The following is a 20,117-nucleotide window of genomic DNA, read 5'->3' as shown; positions in this document are numbered from 1 at the left end:
GGTTGTTGTTCTTAGATTATTATTTTTTATGTCATATTTCTGTCAATAAAATGAGGCACGATGCATTTCAAATATAAACTACACATTCACGATACGACAGAACATCAGAAACGTTGACTCCGTCTCCTGTTGTAAAACAATGATAGACGTATTTGATACTGTAAATTTGAATTGGGGTCCATGCAGCTATTTTTGACTAAGTTTTTGCCTTCGCCACTTTGAACTCTCCTGTAAGATGAGATGGGTAGCTGTTGTTTGACTGTTCATTAAACTATAATTGCCAGTGTCAGTTGAACTTGGAGCCACTCCTAACCAATTACGCTGTGACTCGCTGATGATTCCAGTCTCATGTTGTTCATAATTGTTTTGTTCACTTTGGAAGGAATATCTTCTAACAGGACCTTAAGTGTAAATTTTTGAGCAACCGTGCCTCCTTTGATGACTAGAACTGCTTAAGATAATGTAATTCAGCCCTTCGCTGATGTCTATGATATGGCCTCCTTGTACTTTTTCAGGAGTCTCCGTGTAAATCTTACATTGTTAACATTTTGCCATAGTTTTATTGAATTTAGTTTCAGCTCATTATTCCGTCAACATGTTGGTATTTCTGGTTGTTTCTGATGTGGTATCGACTGTGACGTCACAGTGGTGAACTTGGCTTCCCAAATGAATTTGATGTTGTGTGCTCAGTGCAACCCATCTCCCCTTCCCTTTGCTTTCTTATTAGATATTGAATAAAAATGGTTTCTCGCTCTGAAAAGGAATGTTTGTATGGGATTTACTTTTAATGCAACTCTCTGAAAATCAACAGCCAGTGTTCCTGGATTGACAATATTTATAATTCATTTTTAACTCTATTTTTTTCTCCCTCTTTTTTATATTTGTATTTAACCTTTTGGTTGAGATTGGTAGTTCTGTCCTGCAAGCTTAATTCCTTATGACAATACTTGTTGGTCGAACCCATGTCGGGGTTCATTCAGATGGTATAGGGGAAGCAATACACTGTCATAAAGGAACATATTGTGTTGGTATGCAATAATAGATAGGTGTGGTTTTCATCAAATGTTTTAATTCTCAACGTCACTTTGATACTTCCGACATTTTTATCATATGATTATAAGCTAGTTTTATTGGAAGTACCACTGAATACTACCAGAAATACTATTGTGTTGGGTGACACAGTGATATATATATATATATATAAGAATTATTATTATGTTGTATCAATATCTGTGGTACCAGTGCCAATCTCTACCAGAGTTGTCGTTCCTTAACAGTCTGTTGGAGAGGTTGCCACGAACCACAAACACTGCTGAGAACATGCTTTATTGCACACAAACTTAAAATTTTTGAATTTGTGAGGTAATTTTTTTCTGCTTCTGTACCTATTTGCTCTAAACGCGAATTATAAAAGATCCTAACATTTATACAATAAGATAAACTCTTATATTTTGTTATTAAAGAATTGTGATAGAAATGACACCTTTCGATGTTAGGTTTTTTGGCTTCTTTCATGAAAATACTTAAACAGCTGATAATTATTGACTTATTTTTTATGTGATCACCCCATAGCTCAAAATTCGGCATCACTTTGTAAGGTTACGTTTGACTGGCCATTATAAAAGTAAAAAAAAAGATTGTGGTCCGTGATTTAATTCACGGTTTATTAAGAGTGGAGTCTGTTGTGTTACCCTTTGGTAACTTAAAATTAATCAGAGGTAGTCCTCAAAGGTTAATAAAAATGTTTGGTGTCATGATGATTACAAAACACATTTGTATCTCAAGTCATATGATGAATATAATCCAATCATGTAAGTAGCCAAGATGACCTGTTAACCTTATCTTGCGGGCGTTAGGCCTTCCGTTCGCCGTTATCTGTGGTAGCGTTGCGTCGTGCTCTGGTATTGTAACTGACCGGTTGTGCTGCAGCAGTCATGATATCTGCCATTCTTTCCCTTTCACTGTTTCTTCTGTTTAGCCCGGATGGTGCAAGTGGTCAAAATATTCTGTGCATGATGATGCACTGCGCTGAAGAGTCTAAAAACTGCATGTTGGACTCCGACTGTAGGTCGGCACTGGCATGTATCACGGGATGTGGAACGCAAAACGAAACATGCATGTTCGACTGTCTTTATTCGTACGAGGACGACGTGTTCGATACCTTCATGAAGTGTGCATTTACGGAACATAAATGCATCACCATGGTTTCGCCAGACCCTAACTTCCGCTGCAAGCCTCCACATCCACCTTTACAAACTCTGTCCGCACAGCAACTTAAAGGTGCGTGGTATATTGTTCTCGGACTTAACCCTAATTTCGACTGTTTTGACTGCCAAATAACCACATTTCAACCGTCGAACACTTCCAACACCTTGTTTGTAAACGAACTTTTTGAAGTACATACCGTCGACGGTAAGCTTAAACACAGGCTGGTTAACGAAACGGCCGTGCAAAACACATCAGTTCAGGGACTTTTGGAATACAAAAGCATGCAGATGGGACATGAGACGACCACAGAATGGAGAATTCTGTACCAGGACCCAAAGCTAAGTTATATGATAGGCTACTATTGTGGTCATGTAGCATCCGACTGGTACTATGAAGGGTCTGTCGTTTTCTCTCGCATGCCGGCACTTAGCAGTGAAGTTCTGACTGAGGTCAAAGGTCACATGACATCCCTCGGTCTACCTGTGAACCAATTCTGTGCGCCGAAGACATCGAATTGTTTTTAATTTGTAACCGCAAGTTGTTAAATACAGATTTCCAATCTTTGTGAATGCATGTTGTTATTGATAAAATACTTCGCTTATCTGATAAAGAGTTTCCCCTTCCATATGTCCATGACCAACTAAGATTTATCTAAAATCTCTCATGATGGTTGACATTCATCTCACATTCTTTCATAAAGCGCAGTATAATTCTTCTTGACGGTGAGTTGATTGGTTCAACGTCCTGGCAACAACCAGGGTCATGAGAAAACGAGCGTCAAGTGGAACCCTGGAATGGGGGAAAACACAGAAATACAGAGCGAGATAAGAGAGAAAGGAAAAATCAAGACCCGAAGTATTGCGATGGAGGCTACAGATTGATTTCAGTCCCTTCAATATCCCTTTAGTTCGAGACACTGCTGGGGAACATTTTCAACCCCTCCTATGAGCATGAAGTGGAATACAGCTGACACTATTCTAAGGCTCTACAATGTCTCCTAGCCAGAACATCGGAGAGACCTCCACCAGGGTAGGCTACACTTAGTCGCCACTGAAATTCCGTTCTCAACACTACGATATATGTAAATTTTTTCTCTTGCTAAAAGTGTTCTTCCTACAGACGTTAAGAATTACTTTGGTTTAGAACATGCTTCCGAGGACTTACCTAATTCGGCCCATACGATGAGCACATGTATGTCAAGAATCTAAGTGATTTTTTCTCATTTCAATGGTAGTCTCGGGAATGACATGAGCAAAATCAACATTGAGAGTTAGTTTTATTTATTTCTTAAACTATTTATTCACTTTTGTCGAACTATTGAAAAAGGTCGACAACAAAAAAATGGACGGTCAAAAAACTGGAAACACAGCTATATATATTTTTTGCTACCGACCTTTAATATAAATATTGTTGAAATATTGGCAATATATATATATATAATTCAATTACGTTTAGTGTATCATACGTGTTAATATAAAAACACAATATTATTAACAATGGCAACTAAAATTCCATATCACAATCACTAAGGTTTTCAAGCCTTGCGACCATTTTCTGGCTATTGCCTTTATGTCATAAGTACGTAACATATTAATAATGTTACGTACATATTACTATGTAACTTTCCTATTAGTATGTAACTTTCCTATTGTTATGGCATCAATTCAATCTCCTGAAGATAACCACAAGGCTTGAAAACGTTATTGATTGTGATTTGGAATTTTAGTTGCCATGTTCACATTTTGTTTACATATATATATATGCCTTATCTCGCTTTGAAAGGCCTGGTCACATACAGGTTATCAGTCTCATGTACTTTCAGAAGATATCCCATAGACTAAAACAATACAATCAAGACCAACTCGCTTAAATACAGCCTCTAAAATAAGACCAACTCGCTTAAATACAACCTCTAAAATAAGACCAACACGCTGAAATACAGCTTCTAAAATCAGACCAATTCGCTTAAATACAACCTCTAAAATAAGACCTCTTTGCTGTTAAGACAACTTTATTGCAATCCTAAACATTTTCTTTACTTATCTGTGCTTTTCTACTAGGACTGATTTCCTCGAAATTAAGACCTGTTTTTAAAAGTCTCAAATACCTATTTTGCATCGAATTTCGCCACAGTTAGCAAAGTTACCAGGTTTGTATTTTTCGAACAGTTTACCCAACTGCTCCATTGGATTTATCATCTTATAAACTAAAAAAATAAATGGTCAATACTTCTATTTATAATATCATCTTTTAGAATAACACCATTTATAGAGTCAGATACAATATTCATCTAGTGTACTCTTCGTTCAAAATCATTTCGACGTCATCTTAAACCTGTTGATTAGTAACTAAATCTCCCACAGCAATAAACCACCATTTTCTCCGTGACAAGAAAAAAGTTCCTGCGTTTAAATATCTAAATAAGCTTGTTCACATGATTATCAATATTTTACTTGTTACAATATTTTCATACTTGTATCAGTAGGTATTGGGACAGAATACTTAGGTGGAAAGTACTAGTGATAGCTACGTTTGAAAGTGATGCATCCTAAGATGAAAACTCAAACTGGATCAAAATTCACATTCAAGTTTTAGAGAAATACACAGAATAACTCTCACTTAGATTATTGATACAGAAACAGTGGCAATTGTAAATATATACAAGCATATTTAATATACAGACAAAAAACCTACATCGAAAAGGTTTCTGTGACAGACCTCTAATAAAACACTTTACGTAGTGCTTGAAGGCTGGTCAGCTCGGTTTCTCTCACTTATTTTGTGATTTGTCAGCAACTTATCGGGACTTCGTTGTCAAATGGACTTATTCGATATTATGCAATAGCGGTCTTTACAATCGACAATCGTCACACAGGTGTTCCTTTCTCAGCTCACATTTTAAAGACACATCTACGAAAAAAAGTAGATTGTAGACTGATAATATCATTGGACTTGAAAGAAATGTTAGACGTGTCTGAATTCCTGATATAAAGTATACTGTTACACGATCACAGAGGGGAGTGAAACGTACAACTAAGGTCCTTGGCTGTTCTGTCAAGGGAGATAGTCTAAAAAATGAAGAACCTAGGATTAAACATTAATAATTCGGATGGAATAATTATCTGGCATATAACAGTTTAACTAAACTTGGGGTTGTAATATCTTCTGTTCTTTGTTTTTCTTCCATATGTATCCCTTAACAACGATCACTTTTGGCCTTCAAAATGAGCAATGTCCATATTATAATTATTAGTTCCGTCTCGGGCTATAATATAAACCATCAAATCACCTCCTACATTTTTTCCCTTGTAGGTATGAGATAAGAAATGTTTCTAGTGCTTCCACTGCATACTCATGAAGGGAAGCCATTTGCGATCTTCTCTCCTCTCTAAACTTGTTTGTTTTTCCTAATGTCTGCCTTGGATCTGCCAATCACTTTTGGCCTTTAGTCAAGTGTTCGCCTATGTAAGGAAAGCTTTGGGTTTTACGGTCCTTGGGCCGAAACATATCGGGAAAATATTGAATAATAATGTTATGGTAATTTCACAATGGAATTAAAACTAAATGAAATTATTAATAGGCTGATACGTAGCATATGTTTTCGTAACTTTGATACTAATGATGTCCCCAGTTCGTATGTTGTGCGTTGTGGCGGAACTTCAGTGCCCCGCCCACTCCTCACTTGCACTCAACATGCGCTAACCTCGCATATATAGGGAGGCGGGAGGCCACAGCCATACATTATAAGAGTAAACCACGCAATTATGTACTTGACGCAATGGTGTCCTGATATCCTGCGACACGACGACATTATTGATTAAGTACCCCTTGCAGTTGACTCCAATGAAGTAAGTACCGTCTTTAAATAAGCATAATGTGTGTTTACAAGGCGCCATCACATATACCAGTGTTTACAAGGCGCCATCACATATACCAGTGTTTACAAGGCGCCATTACCATATACCAGTGTTTACAAGGCGCCATCACATATACCAGTGTTTACAAGGCGCCATTACCATATACCAGTGTTTACAAGGCGCCATTACCATATACCAGTGTTTACAAGGCGCCATTACATATACCAGTGTTTACAAGGAAACACGTTAAATCTGAATGACAGGGTCATATATCATCAATTATTTACCTAAATAAACTCCTGTCTGGGAGTCTTGGTGTTTTTTTTTATCTATGCGTTGTTTCCTTGTCTATGCATTGTTTCCTTATCTAGAAATTGAACAAAAACAATTAACTTTGTAAGATGTTTTCATTATGTTCAGTCAGCTTGTGTCTTTCTACTTTTAAATATCATGGTATCAAATTTTTCCTCCGTTGAACTGCTATTGTTGATGCTTCTGTATACGTCTGTGTGGTTTTCGTAAAGAAGCTTTTAGTAAACTGCGGTCTATGGTCCCGGTGCTTTATTAAATATACAAGTGTCTTTCAAAGACAGAGTTTCTACCATAATGTGACAAGTTTATGATGTCACCTTGTGATCATCCTAATTGTATCCACGCCTTAGTGCTGGAGGTACTGGATGGAGGCGCGGTCTGTATGCATGACTGAACTGTATCCCTGAAAAAACAACGCATCTTTATCTATATTCGTACGTTTTTAATTTATCTAAAGAAAATAGTGCACGATCACGGATATCTTACACCAAAAAAGGCAATAACCGATTATTTCATTGAATAATTGATACGACATCATTTCCCAACATCTTGGTGAATAGTAATTATACTATGCTATGTCCTTTCTCTGTCGGGGCAGTAAGTGCATCGTTATGTTATCTTACCTCAGTTCACAGATGTACTGGCCGTTTTCATAACACGAAGTGTCGGTGAAGTAGAAATTAACCTTGTTATATAACGCCAAGCAATTTTCTCTGCCGAACCTGTTGTTGGGCTCCCCGGTACCCCAAGCGAAAAAAGTCAGAGGAGCATTGCCATTTTTCCGGAACCAATGGTTGTTATGGTTACGAACTCCGTCAATCCAATAGAAATGATCACTTGTTCGCTCTTAAAGAACAAAATTAATAATTGCAAAAATTATGAATGTTGCCTGTTTTAATTCTGTCGGATCGACATTATTGACCATATACAGAAACCGCGGTCAGGTCGATCATATAGAAAAACATTTGTCAGGTCGACCATATAGAAAGCCGTCACTAAGTTGAGACAACTGTTCACTACATCTGGCGGATAAGTTTGCGATATTTGATAAAGAAAAACATCACTTGTATTGCCTATAACCTTGTCAACTGAAATCATTAGAACATCAAATCGCTTACACGTTGATAATAAACCACATAAACTCATTAAAAATCGATATCAATTCTATTTTTCCCCAGAACATAATTTCAGAGAGCTCTGCCAGGGTTAGGGCCAGGGTTTGGGCCAGGGTTGGGGCCCTGGGGTCAGACTCTGTACAATACGTGTCCCTCATACACCTAGACAGCACAGACACATACACAAACACCCCTGTACACACACAAAAAATCATCGTGTTTCACATATTCTTTCTACTCTGTCACACTGTGTCCTACATGACTTGTTTTGTTTACAATAATCATCACTTTATAGAAAGGTATATCAAGTTGCACAAGTATCTAATATACTAAAAAAAAAGAAAGGTAACACTACTTTATTCTGTGATTAATTAATTAACCCCTTCATAAATCCTTACCAGTCATGTAAAGTATTTGATCAATTCTGATAAAACTGCAGTCATGGTTCATTATAAAACTTTGCGTTCTGTTGATTTTATTCGACTGTAAAGGACGTTGGGGTCAATTTCAAAGGTAACACCATAAGTAACGGGTATGGCCACCGTTTGCGAAGTAAACAGCATTGCAGCGTCGTCGTATGGAACTCGCAAAGCGGCGGGTAATTCGAGGAGAGATGCTGTTCCATTCAGCGATCAAGGCTTGGGCCAGCTCCTGCAAGTTTGACGGCTGATTTTGACGTTCTCTCATGCGTCGCCCAGGAACGTCCCAGACATGCTCAATCGGTGACAGATCAGGTTATTTAGATGGCCAATCTAACAATCTAACGCCTGTACGTTATTCTTCTGCAAGAAAGTTCTGCTGACGCGACTGGTGTGCGCTGGTGCGTTATCCTGTTGAAAATGGCGCCAACGCCATGGCGTCTTAAGAATGGCAGAACCACTGGTCTTAAAATTTCGTCCCGATATCGAATGCCGGTTAAATTGCCATTTAACACAACAAGCCTAGTACGAGTCCCCCCACAAATACCACCCAAAACCATTACACATTACTTGCCTCATTTTTTCACTCTCACTCATACCTGTTTTACATGTTATTGATATACACATTCGCAAACCTTTCATTCATTCTCTAACATAAATACCATTCTTATTTTTTTACTTTACAAATCTTTTAGCAATACGTTTTTCCACTTTCAGAAACTGAATGGAAAAAAAATTTACACGATTGAAATGTTGGTAATTTGTTTTTATATTTACAGGTAAAAATATGATATCGCAACATTAACAAGAAATGGTTTAGTCTTCCACTGAATGTTGCATTACCAAATATTGCCTCAGTGGTACTCAGAATAAAATGATTTTGAACATCGTCATTTACAGTATACCATATAGTGAATTCCTGTAACAATTCATTTGTATGATAACAATTGTACAGGATGTGTTCCATTGTTTCTCCTCCCCTTTTACAAAATGAACATGAATTATCTTGTTCTATGCCGGATCTTATATTGAAAAGCCTGTAGTGTGGTTTCTCTAGTATATTGAAAAACACATGCACAGGTGGCAAATTTAAAGTTTTCACTTAGGTCTAATTTTATTCTCCACTTTTCCAGACTTTTTAAAGGCTGTACAAACTTTTCTCAGTATATATTTTGTAAGTAAATTCTAAGCTCTAAGAAGTTTTTATTCTATAGATTACACTAGCAGTTAAACACATTTCTATATTTCCCACCCCGAGAACTCCTTCTTCGATATTCGTCTTTCCATATTGGTTTAATTTTATTTAAAAGTGAATAAACTGCAGCAAGCCAAAATCTGGAATATCTTGAGCATCTTGCCATTGTTTTAATGTACCATTTTGTAAAAGGTCGTTAATTTTATTAAACCCAAAATGATTCCCAAGTGAATTTTATTGTAAGGTAGCAGTTTAATTAAGTCTTCATCTAATTATTCTTTTAGGCTGATGACTCATTTTGAATTTCTACTTAAAGCAAAAGTTACATCTTTCCATAATTGGTTTTTAATATGTTTCCCTATATTTTCAAGCAACTCTGATTTCAGTCGACCAGCAATGTTTGGATCCATTGTTAAGATTTCTTGAACTAAAGTTTTCCAAGTTGTAAGTTCATTTTCAAGTAATCTCTTTAATCCTTTCAATTTTAAATATTTGATAAAAGAACTGATATGTGTCATTTAAGGCCTCCATTTTCTAGCAAACCAATCAAGGTGTTCCTTTTAATTTTTTCTACTTTGAATTTCTAAATACACTTGTACAGTATGCTATTTAACTAAATTATAATGCTTGAGGATGGAGTTGAAATAGAGCTAAATATATGTTCATAAGTAGGAATGATAATTGATTTTACCACTGTTATTCTGCCAAGTAAAGAACGATCCCTTTTTGCCCAGAATTTCAATTTTCGTTCAGTGTCTTTTAGTTTGCTAGAGTAGTTCAGTCTTTCCATATCATCCAAGTTCAATGAAAACAATATTCCTAATAGTCTGAAGTTCCTTGTTCCGAAAACTTTTTACCGCCCAACCAATATATACTAGATTTCGTAACATTAATTTTCAAACCGGACATGACAGAGAACAAACTCAATATTTAAACAGCAGCATATAAAGATTGACTTGAGTCTTTCAGCAAAATATATGCATCATCAGCGTATTGACCTAACAGGAAACTTTTATTGTCTATCTGTAGAGGTTTAAGATCAGGATGTGTCTTCAGAGCCAGAGATAAGATTTCTACACATATGATAAAGATATAATGGGACAATGGGTCGCCTTGACGAGAGCCGCGATGAAGACTGAAGAAGTTTAACAAATGACCATTATTAATTATGCAATTTTTTAATTATTGTGTAACACTTTAAACCATTTTCTAATTGATTGTTTATTTTCTTCTCAAAGTTGTATTATATTATACAGCTGTCTTGTATTTTCCCTAATAAACCTACCCTCAATAAACACAGTTTGTGTATTACTAATAATAGCACTAACAGTGGCTTGATCCTATTAGCTTTGGCTGCTGCTGCTATTTTGTTATCTACATTCAGTAATGATATTGATATCTTCTATCTCTTCCCTCTTTTGGCAAACATGTAATAATATCTTGACATTGAAAATCTCAAAGTTTCCCATTTTCATATCCATAGTTAACTGATCTTCGAAGAAGAATTCCTAAATCACATCAAAAAATTTCTGAAATTCTGCCCAAAACACATCTTAACCAGGACTTTTCTAATTTTCCATGTATTTTAAGGCTAGTAAAATCAGTAATCCCTCGCAACTGCTTTTCTGACCTTCACTCAACCTAATTGTATGTTTAAAGAAATCTGAATGATCAGTACCCTGTGTCTCTTTATTTGATTTATACAGATTACTTAAGAAATTTGCCTCCTCCTGTAATATTTTGTCCATATCCTCTAAAATGTTATCAGAATCTGTTCTTTTTTCCAAATTACAGAAGTAATGAGTATTTTTTTCACCGTCTCCATACCATGCATCTTTGGATCTTAACATGACACCCTTTATTTTATCTCTACGAATGTCTTCTAAGTTTTGGTTTTTGTTTTCCATTCAGTCAGAAGCTCTCTAGAAGCATCTTTATTAAGTTTTTCTTCTAATTTGATAATATATCAAGATTTTTGTCCTGTCTTTTCAAGCTCTCTGCTTTAATTAGATTAGAGAGTAAGAAATAGTCAAGGTTCGAATTTTGATTTTGAATATTTCAAAGAATCATTCATCATTTATCCGAAAAGTGGTAGATGCAAGATTGTGTTTGTCCCCAGATGTACTAATCTACAGTTTCTCTAATACATTCCTTTACCTGTCTGACATATTCTTTTGGCAGTTTGGCATTATGTTTCCAATAACCCCTTCCCGTTTGTGTTTTGTCGAAGTTAAATTCTGGGGCAATGTAAGAGTAATCAGTTCTGTAACCTAGAAGTATAGTAGCAGTCTTAGTTTTTGTAAATATATCATTTGTGATTAAAAAATAGTTTAATCTGCTTTGTCGGATGAGTGTGTTTTTTGGTCTCCATTTGAAAGTTTTTTGTTCTGGATTAAAATTTCTCCACGGATCAACAAGGTCAAGTGTATTCATCATCTGAGCGATGCTTATTTGGCACTTGGGGTTATTATTTCTGAGAATGTTATAGGTGTCCATATTTCTGTCTTGAACTGTCTTCCAATGCCCACATAGAATCATAAGATAGCCTTCCCAAACCTTTAATGTTTCACATAAAATGTCGAAAAATTCTAGTGTATCTTGATTTGGCCCATATACACAAGTCCGTATTGGGCTATTTGTATTAATGGTAATATCTAAAATAGTAAACCTTCTCGCTGTATATAATCGACTGCCGTGAATAGTGTATTCAAATGTATTTCTGAACATAATTGCAACACCTGCAGATCTAGAATTCAAGTTATTAGAAACACACCGACACCCCCATTGATATAAATTCTAGACTTAAAGATCACATACCTGTTGGAAATCGGTTGATCAGCGACCGGAGGAATTCTAACTCGTTAACATCGTCCACGTTAGCCAGACTCGCATTTACCGACCCACAATTAACCTGTAAGGTACAGATGGTGACCAGTGCATGTTAAATAGGGAACTAAATCGCTTAACTTATATGTTAGAATAATACATAAACACTTTAAATGCTCACTGGTGGTATATGTCAGGTCATTCCGTCTTCGCCCACATACACAGGGTCTCCAAACTGTCCCTTATATACTGATATTAGCAAATCAGAACTATGACCCACAAACGGAGAAAAGTGATCTGGAAAGGACGTTGTGAAAATGATTTTCATACTTTCATGTAGAACACTACTGAGAACAGCCATACTAGCTCTATATCCTAAGTTCATTAACAAATCTGGAGCTTAACGAACTTTGATTACATGATATTATTATAAAATATAAATGTATGTACAAACCACGGAGTCATCATATTGGAAACGTCCTTCTGAAACAAAATAGCAAGACTGGTGCCGACGTATCCAGCCATCAGGGCACACGGTCAAGGCTATGAATAAGAAAGAAAAGTGTTCAATTAATTATTAGTGATTGAAAATTGTACAAAAGCTACGAAAGTAGATGGGAACTTTTAATACAAATTAAGAATTAATTGCAATAGAGGCAAATGATGAATAAAACTGCATCATACCGCTGCTTCGTCCTAATAGGATTCGTCATTGAAACGTAGGAGGCGACATAAATGTCAAAATCTAGATGGGAGGTGCATGTGCTCCATAATTCGATCAATTAGAATATCAGAAGACGTCAAGTACACTGATGGTGTAAACAAGATGCGTTAGGGCTTTAGTTAGACGGGACAGTAGAGACCAAGAGATAATATACATATTCGTTTTTTTTTTTTTTTTTTTGAATATTCTTAACTTTATTTCATTGTCAAAAAGAATCCAAAAATATGTTGCGTTTTTTTCCCACTGTAAAACGAAAACATCAAATATTAACGATGAGGAATGATATGAAGCGTAATGCTTCCTACATATTCGTTTTTGGTAGCATCCAGAATTTTGTTATATAAACAACGTTCAGACATTGCAATTAACGACATCAAAATTTAGTGCAATATTTTCAGCGCGAAAAGTGCTGAAAATGAGATTATCACAAACATATATGTGTGCTCCGAGTACTTTCTATTGGGAAACATGTATTTTTTAATTCGCAACTCGACCGATGTGATCCGATCGGCCAGGGAAAGATACCTGATATATTCCATGCATATGTTACCACGTGGATAACCAAGCAGCATGAAACGTTAGCCAAACTTGTCTTGGACTTTAAGTTACACAAATTTGTCAAACGTTAAAGGGAGATAAGCAAACTAACGGGTTGTTGATAAAAAAATACCACTGATTTATGAGAACTACCCTTCATCGGCAAATGTTATTGGGAGATGTCGATTGCAGTTGAAAGTCCCCCCTCAAGATAATTTGAGTTTTCACAGAGGAATTTAAAACAAAACAAAACAAATTGCGACATAAGGAAGAAAACATGCAGTGCAGATGGCAAAATAACAGATGTATAATGGTAGCTTCCTGGATAGCTAGGTTGTGCCATAATTCTTATGTACCAAACATCTGGTACACGTATTGTCAATGACAACATAGAAAAAACGCTGTGTCATGAAACAAATGATACAAAGAACTGGTACAGGCTTTGTCACGTGCTCATGTATAATTATCAGCAATACTTTGTATCTGTTTAAGGACAAGGTCTGGAGATAACGGAAAATATTTAGATTAACACAATCTGAGGCTTTGTGTTCGAAAGAAAAGGCGACAGTAAGTACAGGTCATGTGACTTATTAACATTTGATGTAGCTACAAAAGTTTACTATATTGATTGATATCGATGACTTATTTGACCTGTGATCTTCGATGACCTTACTATTGACCTGCGACCTTTGATGACCTTTGAGGACGCTCAGTATTTTTTTTTTAACTTTGTGGCTCACATATGACGTCAATGGGCCGCGTTGATGTTATATTTGCAAGCGTCGCAGTCTGAAATTAACCAAATACTTGAAATGATAAGAGTGACGATTACTTCTGTGACGTACACTTACCAGTTGGTACCACGCTAAAGGAAATCAATAACGACCAGAATGACAGCATTGCGTAAACCGTACTGACTCGAAACGCTACAACTGATAAGGAACAGGTCACTTGATAGGGATCGGTTTGTATAGTCACAGATGAACAGTATCTGGGAAAATATGGCATTATAGTTATTAAAACAGACACAGCTTCTCAGGTGTATCTCAGGTATGTAAAACGCATGATTCTAATGAATATCGCGTTTCTGTGATAGGATTTTTTGCTGTTTCCATTCGTGGGATGCATGTGTACAGAATATGTTTGGTTTGGAAATTATTATGCAGAGTAAACGATATTCTGAGACAGAAAAAAAACAGCAGCCACATCCGCCCCGAAAAATGATTTCGGCTTGACAAGTTTGACACAAACAACCGCTTATTATCACTTAGGAATCAATATTCATCCTCGTTTTTGTTTAGTTATGTACACCACCAAATTTGGTATGTTGTGTTTGTAAGTTTTTCTATAATAATTCAAACGTCAAAACTCAAATATATCATGATTTTAAGACAATCTGGTTCAGTCGACTTTATGCTGTATGGTCATCATGTCCACGAGAAAACAGGAAAAATACGGTTAACACGTGACAAATAAAGTGAAGGTTAGACACTGCACAGCCAAGTTCACATTGGAAGCAAAAATCCGTTTAGAAGGAAACCTATATCGCTCACATAATAAATAGGTTTTACTGAGTAGCATATTTACTGAAAAGTGTACATGCGATTTCCTCCTTGCATTCTATTTTTACTTTCCTTTTTGCCTCCACAATATACTTCTGATTTGAATAATGGATCCCGATATGTTCGGTCGTTGTTTACGCCAATTAAGACTTAGTTATGGTTACTTTTTGTAGCGAACCATTCTGCATCACCTGCATAAAAGAAAGCAATCAGAAAAGAAATGTATTTCAAATTTTAGGCTCTTGGCATCACTGATGAGTCGTAATTGGAGGCACCAGCTTTATAATGCAGTTTAATTCTTCATTCTTTATTTGGCTCTACCGTGTCAAATTCTTAATTTGTATTACAATGTATTATTTACCTAAATTGATATCAGTGTTTTTCTTTTTTTTTCTTCTTCTTCTTCTTCTTCTTCTTCTTTAATTCGTATCAGATAGGTGAGTTCGTATCTATGATATAAACAACGTGATCGTGCTAGAGAGTTGAGATCAAATGTAGATATCAATTCTCAAATATTAGTATATATGACAAAGTACAATTTTTTTCGACATTTGAATTTCAACATCACAGATGATTTCAAAAAAGTATCATACCAATTCTGGTGGTGTACACAAGTAAGTGTAACAGAGGTCATTTTTCATCTCAATGCCTCCGCTAGAAATCGTGACCCCTGGCTTACTAGTCTGACACTCAACCAATCGAGCTAAAGAGAAGTTCTCTCTAGCCGAGTTGTATTTTGCGACTGATATTTTACCAGGGTTACATACTACCCCTCCAGGAAATAACTCGTCCTCGAGTTTCCAGGGGTCAAGGCGATGCTTATGGGGCATGGCTAAGTACTATTCCCGGGTCCCTACATGGGCGCCAATGTAACAGGTCATTTTTCATCTCAATGCCTCCACTAGGAATCGAACCCAGGACCCCTGGCTTGCTTGTCTAACGCTCAACCAATCGAGCTAAAGCATACCAAATCTGGTGGTGTGCTTAAGTAAGCATGCCAAATCTGGTGGTGTGCATAAGTAAGCATACCAAATCTGTTGGTGTATATAAGTAAGCATACCAAATCTGGTGGTGTGCATAAGTAAGCATACCAAATCTGGTGGTGTGCATAAGTAAGCATACCGAAGGTCGCGTACACCAAGATAAACTGAACAATACTGAAGATATACAGAATTTTTGCGGCAAAAACGGATATTGATTCTGAAGTGATAATATGCAGTTGTGTTTGTCACACTAATGTTCAAATTGATTTAAAGTGCATGTCAAGCCGAAATATCTCAAAATATCGTTTAATAATAATATCGTTGCATAATGATTTCTAAAACCAAAACATGTCAATACACATACATGCCACGAATGCAAACAACAAAAATTTTATCAGCGAAACGCAATATTCATTATAACCCTGCATTCTACATACAAGATATATCTAGGTTTCTGTTCTCACCGTTGGCTCCCGAAGTTGCAGTCATATTTGCTGATCATACCAAGTTACTCGCTCATTATACCAAACGCGTTGGACCCTCGGAAAAACGAAAAGGTCCCAGTATCTTACAGGTTGCCTTTGTGATTTAAGGCTCATCTATTGTAAAGATATGTAATAAAGCAGCGAAGCATCCCGGTTAACAAAAGGGCTGTGTTCGGGGGAGAACCAATTTGTGATACCTACATAGTTAGATTCTCCTGTAATGAAAATTTTTCAACAAGTCGAAATTATGACCCACGTAAAAACATATAATACAGTGTGACAAGAGATAATTGTCATCAACATAAAGAATATCGATGAAAAGTGTACCCTACATACAGACGTGGATTATAAAGAAAGGGGTGTTCTGGGTGTATCTTTGTTACAGACGTGGATTATAAATAAAGAGGTGTACTGGGTGTATCTTTGTTACAGACGGGTGTACTGGGTGTATCTTTGTTACAGACGGGTGTACTGGGTGTATCTTTGTTACAGACGGGTGTACTGGGTGTATCTTTGTTACAGACATGGATTATACAGAAAGGGGTGTACTGGGTGTATCTTTGTTACAGACATGGATTATAAATAAAGGGGTGTACTGGGTGTATCTTTGTTACAGACGTGTATTATAAAGAAATGGGTGTACTGGGTGTATCTTTGTTACAGACGTGGGTTATAAAGAAAGGGGTGTACTGGGTGTATCTTTGTTACAGACGTGGATTATAAATAAATGGGTGTACTGGGTGTATCTTTGTTACAGACGTGGATTATAAATAAAGGGGTGTACTGGGTGTATCTTTGTTACAGACGTGGATTATAAAGAAAGGGGTGTACTGGGTGTATCTTTGTTACAGACGTGGATTATAAAGAAAGGGGTGTACTGGGTGTATCTTTGTTACAGACGTGGATTATAAATAAATGGGTGTACTGGGTGTATCTTTGTTACAGACGTGGATTATAAATAAAGGGGTGTACTGGGTGTATCTTTGTTACAGACGTAGATTATAAAGAAAGGGGTGTACTGGGTGTATCTTTGTTACAGACGTGGATTATAAAGAAAGGGATGTACTGGGTGTATTTTTGTTACAGACGTGGATTATAAGTAAAGGGGTGTGCTGGGTGTATCTTTGTTACAGACGTGGATTATAAATAAAGGGGTGTACTGGGTGTATCTTTGTTACAGACGTGGATTATAAAGAAAGGGGTGTACTGGGTGTATCTTTGTTACAGACGTGGATTATAAATAAAGGGGTGTACTGGGTGTATCTTTGTTACAGACGTGGATTATAAATAAAGGGGTGTACTGGGTGTATCTTTGTTACAGACGTGGATTATAAAGAAAGGGGTGTACTGGGTGTATCTTTGTTACAGACGTGGATCATAAATAAATGGGTGTACTGGGTGTATCTTTGTTACAGACGTGGATTATAAAGAAAGGGATGTACTGGTTCTTTTTATGTTTACACTGCACGTTATATAATATAATGATCTTTGCAAACTGCTTGTCAGGAACAAGATTTGCTAAACGGAAAGAAAACGCATACATCCTATCTGGAAGTTGTCGGGGGAAGAAAACTTTGGAAACTTATTTATTTAGAAGAATGATTAATGTGGAGATATTTGCATCGACGAACTCTACTATCAAGTATATTACCAAAGTTACCTCGTTATATTGCCGTATCCTCGAAGCTGGCTTTACCATTTTGTCTCATCCTCGTGTTATGTGATGTTCATTGCCAAAGATACTTCGCTATATTGCCGTATCTTCGTGCTGTGTGATATATATTACCATAATTACTTCACTTTATTGTCGTGCCCGCGTTTTGTGTGATGTAGATTACTATAATTACCTCATTATATTGCCATAACCTCGAGCTGTGTGACCTACCCGTATATTACTATTGTTTTGCTATATTGCCATAGTATTGTGTCATGTGATGTGTATATTACCATAGCTACTTCACTATACTGCCGTATCCTGGGCACTTTGTGATGTACATTCCTATAATTACTTCGATATAATACCGTATCCTGGGCACTGTGTGATGTACACGTATATTGTCATGGCTTTGATATATTGCCGTATCCTCGTGCTATGTGTTATATATTACTATAGTTACCGCGCTATATTGTCGTATCCTCGTGCTATGTGTTATACATTACTATAGTTACCGCGCTATATACAGAACTATAGTTACCGTGCTATATTGCCGTATCCTCGTGCTATGTGATATATATAACTATAGTTACCGCGCCATATTGCCGTATCCTCGTGCTATGTGTTATACATTACTATAGTTACCGCGCTATATTGCCGTATCCTCGTGCTTTGTGATATATATAACTATAGTTACCGCACCATATTGCCGTATCCTCGTGCTATGTGTAATATATTACTATAGTTACCGCGCTATATTGCCGTATCCTCGTGCTATGTGTTATACATTACTATGTTAACCGCGCTATATTGTCGCATCCTCGTGTTATGTTATATACATTACTATAGTTACCGCGCCATTTTGCCGTATCTGCGTGTTATGTCTTATAAACTACTAAAGTCACCGCACTATATTGCCGTATCCTCGTGTTATGTTATATGCATTACTATAGATACCGCGCCGCAGTATATTGCCGCATCCTCGTGCTATGTGATATATATTACTATAGATACCGCGCTATATTGCCGCATCCTCGTGCTATGTGATATATATTACTATAGTTACCGCGCTATATTGCCGTATCCTCGTGCTATGTGATGTATATAACTTATGTTACATCGCTATATTGCGCCAAATTCGCGATAAATAATCAGGTATTGTGTCAATCATTATCTCTCTGCACTTGAGGCTGACCTACATTGTACCCGTGTTAGTGTCGTTATGATCGACAATGACGATTAGCGTCACATCATCATTTATATTGAATTATCAGAGTCATTATTACATCTACAGACCACTACACTAGAGGCTAATAAACTAGAAAGGCAATTTACTAACCATGTACCTAATCATCCCAAATGGAAAAATTATGTCAACCATATTAACAATTATGTCGCATAGTACAGAAAATACGTGTAGTGTATCTCGAAGTGAATTCCATGGCGAAAATGGGATTTTAGTATATTGAATTTAAATTGTTTAAGTCAGTAACACCTGTTTATATGAAACAATTTGAATGATGTACAATTGCACATCAAAAGGATATTTTGTACTTGTCAATAAGGGTTTCAAACACATTAAAAATTACTGTTATGGTACGATCAGCCCAGTTAAACTTTTTTCTGGTTGGTCACTATGTGTATACCTAGTGAATTTGAAGTAATTATCTTGCCCTTTGAACAACCACGACGGCACGGCTGTTACAGTTTCTCCATAAAGTTAGGTGATTTTGTACGTAAATAAACAGAGTGCCATTGTGCTGTATATGTCTACACACTGACCTTTGTTGACCTTTGATGGTAGAACAGTGTCGAGTTTGTTCGCGAGTTTGTTAACTTACCAATACAAATACATTATGCATTTATATACAAACTGGAACGTTACGTCATTACGACTCTCTCAGTATGAGTGTTGGTTTTAATTTGTTATCAACAGTACACATTTAACCTGTACATAAAATATACTAATATAGAAAAATATTTCCACAACAAAATTATTGCGTGACCAGGTGAAATATCTTATTCAATTCGTTTAGAAAGAAGTAATAAAAATAAACGACAGCGAATCACATAATTATAACAGTAGTATATAAACTACAGCGAGTTATTTACTTGAAGGCCAACATATTAAGATTCTTTGTTGGGAACAAAATGTCACCAATCATGCGTGCCCGTAGCATGTTACTTACCAATGTTAAGCTATGCTCATTAGCATTCTAATCTTTCGTACTTATATTTTA

General features: G+C 36.4%; 1 protein-coding gene across 1 annotated transcript; it reads left to right on the top strand.

Moving 5' to 3' along the window:
* The first annotated feature begins 1,934 nt into the window (after positions 1-1,934).
* Positions 1,935-2,732, top strand: LOC132561125 (uncharacterized). Its single transcript, XM_060225858.1, has one exon. The coding sequence runs from the start codon at positions 1,935-1,937 to the stop codon at positions 2,730-2,732; it is 798 nt and encodes a 265-aa protein (XP_060081841.1).
* The last annotated feature ends 17,385 nt before the right edge of the window (positions 2,733-20,117 follow it).

This window comes from Ylistrum balloti, unplaced genomic scaffold (assembly GCF_031769215.1).
Source record: "Ylistrum balloti isolate Yb309-2 unplaced genomic scaffold, AGI_CSIRO_Ybal_v1 Utg369668, whole genome shotgun sequence".
Classification (NCBI taxonomy): Eukaryota; Metazoa; Mollusca; class Bivalvia; order Pectinida; family Pectinidae; genus Ylistrum; species Ylistrum balloti.
This window is presented reverse-complemented; position numbering and strand designations above follow the sequence as displayed.